Source organism: Phocoena phocoena, chromosome 14 (assembly GCF_963924675.1).
Source record: "Phocoena phocoena chromosome 14, mPhoPho1.1, whole genome shotgun sequence".
In the NCBI taxonomy this organism is placed as follows: Eukaryota; Metazoa; Chordata; class Mammalia; order Artiodactyla; family Phocoenidae; genus Phocoena; species Phocoena phocoena.
In genome coordinates this window covers 68,464,755-68,476,893 of record NC_089232.1, presented here as the reverse complement: position 1 = coordinate 68,476,893, position 12,139 = coordinate 68,464,755, and the positions used below count along the sequence as shown (strand labels likewise).

At 40.5% G+C, this 12,139-nt stretch overlaps 1 protein-coding gene across 1 annotated transcript in view; it reads right to left on the bottom strand.

Annotated features, from left to right (window-relative positions):
• The window catches only part of RBKS (ribokinase), a 73,724-nt gene that overhangs the window by 38,121 nt on the left and 23,464 nt on the right, over window positions 1–12,139 (bottom strand). Inside the window, exons 4-5 of the mRNA XM_065891321.1 lie at window positions 11,439–11,501; window positions 7,697–7,861 (exon numbers count right to left, since the gene is read on the bottom strand). Of these exons, the coding sequence (XP_065747393.1) occupies window positions 7,697–7,861; window positions 11,439–11,501 (228 nt within the window). The remainder of the gene's footprint in view (window positions 1–7,696; window positions 7,862–11,438; window positions 11,502–12,139) is intronic.

Below are 12,139 nucleotides of genomic sequence, written 5' to 3'. Positions count from 1 at the left end.
TGAGCGTCCAGAGCCTGTGCTCCACAACGGGAGAGGCCACAACAGTGAGAGGCCCGTGTATGGCAAAAAAAAAAAAAAAAATCAACTTAGTTACAGATGTAGAAAAGTCTGGAATCTCAATCTCCGTGATAGCCTAGTAGCAATTCCTTGTTATGTCCATTTGCTCTACTTTTTACTTTACAACATTTCAGCTTCAAGGGCAAGCATCAATATTTACAACTAAGGTGATTACAAAGTTATGACAAAGGACAACAAGAACATTAAAGAAAAATTTGAATGTTGTGGCATGAAAGGACATGTATAAATGTGAACATGCAGGCTGGTGAACATTTTTGTGGGTTACTGTGAGTGTTTAGATGCAAGGCTAGTTCATAAATCCATTTTCCAGGAAAGTAAAAAAGAGATGATAGAAAGGAAACAATGAAGAGCTTAAAAATTTCCTGGTAAGAATGGTAAGTAGGAAGTTCATGTACATATCTACGTTTTGAACACCTATGTATGTCTTCCAAATATGTTGCACTTACTCATGCAAACATACACATTCACACAAAAGCTTATAGTCTTGGCTTCTGTGGGCAATCTGGGAATGTAAAGGAAAGGTTGATAAAGGAGGAGAAATTGAATCAGAGGCTAAGAGCTAGCTCAGACTACAAGAGGAGGATGGATGGGGACAGCAGAAAGAGGAAAAATGAGAATGTCACGGCCATTGCAGTGTTAGAAGAAGTACATTTTTCAGAGGAGGAAAGTGAACCTCAGAGAGATGAGGTCAGTCTAAGGTTCTAACACTGGGAGATGGTTAAGCTGGGTCCCTACCCAGGGTCCTCCAGCTTGAAGTCCAGGGTTTGGTCGTTTCTAAAGTGGTTGCCTCTCTAGCCCAGGACTTTGTCCATAGCAACACAAGCCCCCCATGGCAATTCACAATATTTAAAAACAGCCTTTGTTCTGGAACTTTGTAAATTGTTTTTTTAAGTATTCAGAACTTATATTCATAGGAAGCTCTCCCTCTGTCAAAACACTTATCCACCAGAGTGCCCAACTAGATTGGTTGGTCTTCTTTCTTCTACCCAGGTCCAGTGACTTATGTGTGTGTTTAGTAACCTTAATTTACTATAGACTCATAGAGTAAAACTCTCTAGCTGCAGTCCCCAGAGACTCTTCTAGAACAGTGGTTCACCAACTTGGCTGTATATCAGCCTCACTAGGACAGCTTATTAAAATGCCTGACTTCTGGGCTCCACCTCAAACCCACTGAATCAGAATCTCTGGGGGTAAGGTCAGTGAGCGTGCATATTGACAAGTTCTCCACGTGGCTCTTCCATGGCTAGTTTGGCGCTGATGCATTCCACGTTCCTAGGGAGATGTGTATCAGCATGTGACTAGTGGAAGGTGTCCACTAATTCTGCCTGGGGAGGCTAGCTACTCTACTGCTGCACCTTCTTTGGTCTTACTTAACATTTTGGTTCAGTCAGTGGATCTCGTCCAGTGGTTTATAGGCTAACACTATTCCCATATTTTCATTATTTTAGAATCCAGAATGTCCACTCACAGAAATTCTATGGTATATTTTTGGCTCTTCATATTTTTGCACAGGGTTATTGTGGGGCTTAAATTAGAACATGGATGTAAGAGCCCTGTGTAAACTATGAAGTGTTGTACAAAAGTAAAGGATTATTACTGTTATTATATTGTCCTTTACCCATAGCCCAACACCCCCGCCTGTCCACCCATCTCTTCTGCCTTCTGATGGAGTTTTTAGCCTGGCAAAAATCTCTCTCATTGGTTTTCCCGCTTCTGTAAGGTCTCAGAGATGTCAATTATGCATAAAAGCCATCATTGCCCAGCATTCTAACACACCCATTTGCTTTTTAGGTTTTCAAAATAAATATGTTGTTCCCTATTTTCCTCAAGCATTAAATTGAAACACCATTGCTCACCTAATCTGATCCTCAAAGCTGCACTCAGCAGCTCTGAGCACAAGTTAGAGCAAGCTATCAGTATGCAACAATAGGGTAGAGCCATTCTTCTAATAAAAGTTCCATTTTATCCTAAAAGATCCTTGATCCAGCAATTCCTTTTCTAACCCTGTCCTGCAGACATACACAGGCCTGCAAAGATGAGGTACAGTGACGCTCATTCAGCTCTGCTTGTAACAGAAAAAAAACCAAAAGAAACCTAAGTATCTATCAGAGTGGATAAAAAATTATGACACATACGTCCAATGGAATGCCCTGCTGCTCTTCAAAAGAATGAAGCAGATCTCTGTTTTGTCACATAAAGACTTCTATAATTTATTTATAAGTGAAAAAGGCAGTTTTATAATAAAGTCTATGGTAGGATCTCCCTCACTTTGAACAAAACAAATAAAACATAACTATATGTGTATTTACATTTATACACTTACATAGAAAAGTCTGAGAGGTTACTCACTAAACTAATAAGTGATTAGTTACAAAAGGCTGAGAATGAATCTGACCACAGATTAACTGCTATACATCATGCAAAGACATAATTCTTAAAATATATATAATATCTCACATCAAAAAACGAGTACATGGGCTTCCCTGGTGGCACAGTGGTTAAGAATCTGCCTGCCAATGCAGGGGACACGGGTTCAATCCCTGGTCCGGGAAGATCTCACATGCCACGGAGCAACTAAGCCCGTGTGCCACAACTACTGAAGCTCGCGTGCTTAGAGCCTGTGCTCCGCAACAAGAGAAGCCACCGCAATGTGAAGCCTGTGCACCGCAACAAAGAGTAGCCCCCGTTCGCTGCAACTAGAGAAAGCCGGTGTGCGGCAACAAAGACCCAACGCAGCCAAAAATTAATAAATAAATTCATTAATTAAAAAAAGAATTGCTAGTGTATAGATACACAACAGATTAAAAAAAAGAAAAAATGAGTACACTGTGAGTGAAATGATGTAATGGAAAAAATGAGTACACTGTGAGTGAAATGATGTAATGTCTGGGTTTTGCTTCAAAATAATCCAAGGTTGCAATGGGGGATGGGAGTAATAAGTTGGGGTATAGATGAAACAAGATTGGCCAAGTGTTGATAATTGTTGAAGCTAAATGAGAGTATATATGAGTTTACCATACTTGAAAATTTTCACAATAAAAACAACTTAAAAAAAATTATTTTATTTATTTATTTTTGGCTGTGCTGGGTCTTAGTTGCTGCACATGGGCTTTCTCTAGTTGCGGCAAGCAGGGACTACTCCTCATTGTGGTGCACAGGCTTCTCATTGCAGTGGCTTCTCTTGTTGAGGAGCACGGGCTCTAGGTGCGTGGGCTTCAGTAGTTGTGGCACGTGGGCTCAGTAGTTGTGGCTCGCTGGCTCTAGAGCGCAGGCTCAGTAGTTGTGGCACATGGGCTTAGTTGCTCCATAGCATGTGGGATCTTCCCCGACCAGGGCTCGAACCCGTATCCCCTGCATTGGCAGGAGGGTTCTTAACCACTGCATCACCAGGGAAGTCCCAAAAACAAATTTTAAAGAAACAGTGACATTGAATTTTAAGCAACAACTGCTGGATTGAGAAATTCTACAATTTAATTTGACTGTAAATACTGTATAAAAATCAAGCAAATCTTATTTGCCTGTATGTTACCAAGGGAAAGCATTCTTACCAAAAGAAACTGGATACATAGGCTTAGAGTCTAATAACTAAATTTAGGGGAAAAGTGAAAATACCATAAAGAAAGGAGTCTCTTTGGCTCATGCTACCATAAATAAGCATGAATACTTCACCATGATGAAAAAAAAGCGAAGAACTAGTAGATGTAGTTCATCAAAGAAGAATGCAAATTTGTAATAGTCAAGATGAAAAAAAAAACTGATGTCATCCTGGAACCATGCAAAACTAGAGAACACAGGATGTACCATGGAGTAACTTGAAGTTGCAGAGGTGACTGACAGCACCCAACAGTAATTATTATTCATTACAACGTATGACGGACTAAACTCCCAGTTGTCTTAACAGCATGTCAATGGCTGGTGCAATAATGTCAGTGAGGAACTGGTGAGGCCCAGGGAAGCAATTGTACAGGCGCAAAGACAGGAAAATGAGGTGGAAGCTCTTAATGATGTCACCATGGAGGGCAGGGGGCTGGACAGTTAAGAAGGCCCTAATAACGAGCTCAGAGAAACAGGGGAAGAAAATCACCCCAAGTAAAGAAACCATAGGAAGGTTGGGCTACCCAAAACACTGGCTTGGCAGTCTCCCACTCTAGAGGTTCTTCTCTGTGACTTGAGCATCAAAAACACCCAAAGCTTGGGCTATGTGCTGGACCATGTTATTGTGAAAGTCAAGGTGGCCAGCCAAGAAATTCTGTTTGCCAAATGGAAAAGGACTAAAGTGTCATTAAAAGATATTTTGTGTCCTACCGAGAGTTTAATCTTGGCGATCTTACAATCTCAATTATTTATAATTGTTCCTGTAATGTCCCATTTGCTTTGAAATGGATATAAAGACCAGAACCAACAGGCATAATTTCATCACAAGCAGCTGTACCACCAGCTCTGCCGTGGGCCTACCTCACACCACTGTGACCTAGAGAGGAGGGGGCTGTAGAGGGCTCCCAAGTCATTTTTGGTGTTGCAGGTGCTGTTTAAAACCAGTGCTTTCATTTTGGTAAAGAGAGCGATTTCGGAGAAAGTATATTCAAAGATGAAGGCGGGGGGTCTTTTCCTCTGTATTTTAACAACTGATACATAATCCAGTTATACAATGTGTTTAATTCAAACGTCACTGCTTGAAGTACACAGATAAGTATATAGATAAGGGAGTTGTGATAATAAACCCATAGATGATGATGATGACATGGCTTTTACCATCTTCCTTGTAGATGGAATAATGCTGATTAGCACATATGCAGCCTTGTGGGGTAACGGACAGGACACTCAGCACTCAACAGGTCTTTATGCTCTGCCGGGCCTGCTCTGTGATCAGCCCATTCTCACATTGCGACACTGAGGAACTGTGAGAGCTCTCAGTCCAATTCCCTTGTTTCACAGAATAAAATGAGGCTCAGTGCAAGGAACTGACTTACTTGCATGAGGTCCCCTATTTGGTAAGTGATTGATTCTGAATTCAAAGCCGTACTTCATGACTCCCAAATCAGTGCTCCTTTCATTGTACCACTCTTCTCTCAGGTGAGAATGAAGACGCATTAAATTCAAACACACACACACACACACACACACACACACACACACACACACACCACTCATAGTATAAAATCTAAGCTGTGTCTGACTGGTAACTACCAAATGGGGACCAGTTGAGTTCTAGACAGAGGCTCCTGTGTGCATGGGCATTTGCAGATAGGGGACACATTGCTGAGAACACTCTAGGGTCTTGTCTCTGTGACTCGAGCAGTAATAACACTCAAAGCTTAGGCTACATGTTGGACATTGTTACAATTCATGGATTTCACTTTTCTAGAGATTCTCTTCATAAAGGCTCAGTTCCTTGATAGCAATGGGATGTGGCAGTTTCTTTACTTAAAACGTGCTCTAGGATACAGAACTTGGGTCTTGGAGTCTGGAATCCTGGTTTCTACAGTGACCTTGGTTGAGCTAATTACTTAACCTCTCCGAGTCTGTCTTCTCGCCTTCAATCTGGGAGAAGAATGCCTGCCATATTTTTGTCATAAGGTTTTTCTGAGGATCAAATATATATGAAAGTGCTTTATAAACTGTAAAGTACATATAAGTGCAGGAATTACTACTTCCAATATTACTATATAAGAAAGATCATGCAGAATCACTACTTAGGCATGCTGGCTCTCAGTAACAATGTGAAGTAGGCTAGGTGATCTTTGGCCCTCCATCACCTACCCCCACCCATTCCTGATGCCCCAGATCCTCCAGCTCCTCGACTAGAAGAACTGCCTGGCAGGTGATGGAGGAGGCATTGCTGGACGCCCCCCCCCACACAAATGACAGCCCGAGTCAGGCTGCCTGTCCCTCCGGGTAACTCTAGCCTCACCTGTGAGAGGTTAGCTCCTCAACTGTGGTTCCTGTACCTTTCTCTCTGCCACAAGATGGGTAGGTGACAGGCCATTAGACTAGGACAGAGGGAACAGTCATCTCTGAGAAGCAAGGGACAGTAGGAAAAAAAGAAGTTCCATGAGAATATACTTTGACCTGTACAAGGAAAGACAGGAACATGAATGAAGTGGCACGGTGTACTCACATCACCTGATTACGATGAGTGCAGTCATTGCAGAGAATGCTCACCATAAGCCTTAGACTTTATCTGTGACACCCTGAGAAAATGTAACCAAATGGGTTTTGGCTTAAAATTCTTTCTGACAGCTTTGAGTCCATTAAAAATACATTAAATGTCAGTGAGAATTTGCCACAGCATGTTGTTTTGCCAAGAGGAAATTTGTTAAATCAGGACATACATTTTAAAATTCTCCACAAAATCATTTCAGTAACTTATTTTCCATTTATTGCTATGTAGAACACTATACACTTTGAGAGAATCACTTATATAAACACACAGATACATACACACACTTACTGTTCTTTTTCTTCTTCTTTTTTTTGGTTTTGTATCTTGATGAGAAAGTTTTATCTGGAAAAGTCAATGTGGTTCTCTCCCTATTTCCTTCTTAGTATAATTCACAGAACTATGGCCACAATATCAAGGAGAAGCCACTGTCTTAGAGTGGCTACTTTTTATTTTGATTTTTTTGACCAAAGGGTGCTGAGATCAGGATATTATCCTAATTTTAATTTAAAGAGAGACGTGAAAGAGAAAAGAAAATTGGTGTTTACTGAGAGGTACTACACCATCCTTGGCATCATATTTTATTTCGTTCTTAGACCAATTCTGTAGGGGAGTATTTCTGTATGCATTTAACAGACAAGGCTCAGAAAAATCAGATAATTCTGCTAAGACCACAAAGCTAACAAGGAACAGAAATGGGATTCTAACTCAGAAGACACTTTCCCCACTAGTCGGTGGTAAAAAAGAAGCAAACAGAAAGAAACTATCTGGAGTTTTAAAAAGTTGGTTATGTGCTGGGGTTGAGAGAAGGGGAGTGGGTGGGAGAACAGATGAATCAAGATTAGCCACGAGTCGATGACTGTTGAAGCTGGGTGATGGGTTTCCTTATACAATTCTGCCTGCTTTTGTGTGTCTGAAAATTTCCAAAGTCAAAGATCAAACAAAACAAAAAGCTGCTTAAAGGACACTGACAACAAAGAAAATATTACATATAAATAATCCTTTGCTGTTTATAGAAAAGACAATAAAGTTTTACAAAAAGGAGAAAGAACAAATCTTCAGTTCCTTGAGATATTTATCCAAATGTACCTGGGCAGTGATTATACATGACCTGCAGCTTAACCTCTGCTTGTCAGAATGGAACTCATTCTACTACTTAAGAGTGTATCTTGGACAATGGGCTGCTTCAAAGATTCTAGTTACTACCTGAATTATTTCTGCTAACTAGATTGGAGATTTGTATTTCAAAATATCAGAAATGCTACTCATGTTATTTTTTCACTATTTTTAAGGTTTTCTAACATTATCGAGAACTACAGGAAGACAGTGAATCTCACAGATGGGAGAAAGAATATTTTACTGCAGAAAAAGTATGGCTTTGCTTAACTTGAAAGGTTAACTTTCACTGAGACAGTGATAAAAGCTTTTACAGAAAGAAGGACAAATGTGTAGAATTACCTCCACTGCTGTGGGCTATTCTCAGGGCTTCCAAAGAAGCTGCTGGAGTTACTTCTAGCTGGCAGATCATTACTTTGGCTCTGCTAATGGCACTGGCTGCTTCCCTCAGGTCTTCAGGATTCAAAAGTAAATTTGCTCCAGCCACTATAACGATGATATTCTGGCCTATAAAGAATTTCTACATGTTTATATTAAAAATCAAGCAAAACCAAGCAACGACATCCTGCAATGTTAAAATCACCCTTAGAAAGTCATTATATATAAAATGTGTTGTAAGTATTAATTCTAGCATTTCTAAGCCATTCAGGTTAAATTTCGTATTCCTAATGGATCTTCCTTTACATCTCTGTAGGTATCACGTTATTCTGATCATCTTGAGAAAAAATCTAAAACAAAAGATTTCCCTTATCAATATTCTTATATATTTACAAAGAATATTAGCTGATGAATTATATATAACATACTTAAAAATTTTCTCTTATGGGAAATGGCTGGTACAATATATGTGGTTAAGATTCTGAATCCTAAATGACAGAGGTCATAATGATGAGTATAAATAGGAATCAGCTTGCTTAATGCTAAAAACTCATGCTCTTTAACATGCAGTCAGTTCATGTGTGTACCCCAGGGTATTCAGAAAAGTGATTTTGTAAATCAAAACACATTTTATGATATCAAACATGAAAAACTATATGAGATAACTTAAGGCAGGGGAGAGAGTGATATTTGGCCTATACTGTACTAGATCAAACAGAAGCAGGACTAAGGAATCTTGTATGCTTATCACTTGGACCCACTCTCTACAATCCCACACAAGTGAGGGAGGCGTGGTGGTGCATTTTCTCTGTCAGGTGAACTCTCAGGAGCTGTGCTGTCCAATACGGTAGTCATGAGCACAAGCCACATGTGGTGACCGAGCACTTGAAATGTGGCTTGTCTAGACTGCAATGTACTTCAATCGTACAATACGTGGCAGATTTCAAAGACTAAGTTGTAAGAAAAGAAGGTAAAATATCTCATTAATTTTATTTATTTAAATTTATTAATTAAGTTATTTTTGGTTGCATTGGGTCTTCGTTGCTGCGCGTGGGCTTTCTCTAGTTGCGGTGAGTGGGGGCTACTCTTTGTTGCGGTGTGTGGGCTTCTCATTGCAGCGGCTTCTCTTGCTGTGGAGCACGGGCTCTAGGTGCGTGGGCTTCAGTAGTTGTGGCGTGCAGGCTTTAGTAGTTGTGGCTTGCGGGCTCTAGAGCGCAGGCTCAGTAGTTGTAGCGCACAGGCTTAGTTGCTCTGCGGCATGTGGGATCTTCCTGGACCAGGGCTCGAACCCGTGTCCCCTACATTGGTGGGCGGATTCTTAAGCACTGCACCACCAGGGAAGTCCCTCATTAATTTTAAGGAACATTTTGATTACACGTTGAAAGGACAATATTTTGGATCTATTGAGTTAAGTGAATATATTAAGATTAATTTTACCAGTTCCTTTTTACTTTTTAAAATGTGGCTAATGGAAACTGTAACATTATGGACGTGGCTTGCATTATATCCTATAGGACAGCCTGACCTAGGGGGATGAGTTGCATCAGTCTTTTCTGTGCTCTAGGCTGCTTGTGCTGATCTTGTATAGACGTGACCTAAAATTACCTCTGACCGCAGAACACATGCTGGCCTATCATCTTACCACAGATGTGTCTGTTGGCCAAGGAGGACTTAATAAAGTGGGGATGGTTCAGCATAAACCCTATCTCAGTACTGGAAAAATTCAAAGTACCCGCACACTGAAAGACAGCATACCTCCTCGCCTTTCTCCTTCAGTGACCTCATTCTCTCTGCTATAGTCAACTGCTGCTCTGTGTTGCTGACTCCTGAATAGACATTTCTGGCCTGGCCTTGGCTGATGAGTGACAAAGCCCAAGACGAAATTTGTCTGGTGGACACTGCCATATGGCGAGCTTGTTCATGCCTCAAATTAAACTTGTCAAAACTGCTACTCATCCCTTCATTTAAAGATGCTGATTGTTGCCTCTCTGGGTATTTGTGTTAGCTCTTCTACTACAATCTATACTCTCGAGGGCATTACCATACACTATAAACCAGACAGAGTCTACCATAACAGGCACCCCATACACAATATTAAATATCTTTGCACGGAAAATGCAGTATTTTGTTACACAGATAAGAAAGAAACAGAACTCGATATCCCTAGAACACAAAAAAGAGGTTTAAGACAGGGAATGAGCTGCTGTTAGCAGCAATAATTACTTAAATGTAGCTTAAAATAATGGACACAGACTGTTGTTAGAATGAAATCTTTTGTCTACTGTCTGTAAGTGGAATATATTTTTTGGGGGGTTGTTATTGCAACTTTGAGATCACTAAAGTAGAACTAAAAATACCATAACTTCATGATAAATGATTTTGTGAAACTGCATTATAAATAAAAGACATATTGTGAGAAATCCTAATTTAAAACAACGCACTCGTGACTTCTCACAATGCAGTAGGTTCTTCTGTCCTAGGTGCTCCATGAAATGCTTGGTCCTTCTGAATGTTAATTCTAATTTTAAAAAATCTTATGTAGGGCTTCCCTGGTGGTGCAGTGGTTGGGAGTCTGCCTGCCGATGCAGGGGACACGGGTTCGTGCCCTGGTCCGGGAGGATCCCGCGTGCCGTGGAGCGGCTGGGCCCGTGAGTCATGGCCGCTGAGCCTGCGCGTCCGGAGCCTGTGCTCCGTGGCAGGAGAGGCCACAGCAGTGAGAGGCCCGCGTACCGCAAAAAAAGAAAAAGAAAAAAAATCTTATGTAGGTGTTTTTATACTTAAAATAGTTGGCAGCAATTATGAAAAGTTTACTTGAGGGTAAAGGGAAGTTACTGTTTTCTTTCCCCCCATAAATTTATTTATTTTTGGCTGTGTTGGGTCTTTGTTGTTGTGCGCGGGGTTTCTCTAGTTGCAGTGAGTGGGGGCTACTCTTCGTTGTGGTGCATGGGCTTCTCATCGTGGTGGCTTCTCTTGTTGCAGAGCATGGGCTCTAGGTGCGTGGGATTCAGTAGTTGTGGCATGCGGGCTCAGCAGTTGTGGCACACGGGCTTAGTTGCTCAGCGGCACGTGGGATCTTCCCGGACCAGGGAACGAACCTGTGTCCCCTGCATTGGCAGGTGGATTCTTAACCACTGTGCCACCAGTGAAGTCCTGGAAGTTACTGTTTTTAAAAGACAAATGTTTCAACTATTGCAAGGCTTCGTGACAGGCATAGCTGTATATATAGACTTTTGAGATTTGGTTGCTGTTTAAAGAGCAGACAAAATTGAACACTAACAATAAGTTAGAAGTAATTGGTTGCTGCCATTTGCTCAGTAAATATTCTATAAATATGATTCATCAACTTTCTTTTGCACCTATCTATTTACATTTATTTACTTAGTGTAACTGAAATGACAGATGAATACTTAACTACTTTAGAGAGAAATATCAATTCTGGGTTCACATGAAGGGTAATGGGATGCTACAGAATATAAGTATAATTTTGAGGCAACTATACCACTTCATATGTATTGGATGGACAATTCTGTATTTGAATGATCAACTAGGGAAGTATAAGTAAAGGGCAACATATATATTTAGATTGGAAAGACCATACATTAAAACTTGGAGTGGTGGTTATGGTAAGAGATCCATAGGAATAGGGTAAAAATTGATGCTTCTGCTCTAGTTCTGGAAATGATACTCCAATATGTGAAACACATACCTTCATTACTGACAATTATAGAAGCAGTTCCTGTCGCAGCATCTTTAGTCTGATATGTAAATTCTAAAAGAAAAAGGAAATCACAGTCACGTATGTACAGCCTGGCAAGGATAATCTATTTTAACAATTTCAGTGCACCACTAATCCTTGGAAAAACTTTTTAACCTTTAACCATCTGGAATGATAAAAAAGAAATAAGTAATTAGTGCTAATTTATACCCATCACCTATACAATGAGAAAAATACAAGTCTTCACACTTAGCTGCGTCTTTTTTCTACATTAGTGGCAACCCAGCAAACCACCCCCGCTTCCAATGCCTTCAGATTATTCACAGTTGTACACATATGCATTTTTCTAGACCACCATATTTCTTTTCTTCAGTGAAAGAAATGACAGACTTGAGATGAAAGACTAAAGGTCAAACTCATAAAATGAGATTGTTTGATTTTCTTCATTTTCATAAGCTTCGCATCTCATTAAGAACTATGGTCTGGCGTGTAAATGGAAATGTTGATCAGGCAGCCTTTGGCAGCAGCAAAGAGCCTTGAACTGGAGCCAAAGACCTGCACTCCAGTCCTGGCTCTGGCTCTAGCTAACTGTGTGCTCTTGGACAAATTCAGAACCAATCTGGCCTTCAGTTTTCTCTTTTGTGAAATGATGGTATCAGCATCAGTGGTTTCTAAGATCATATCCAGCTATG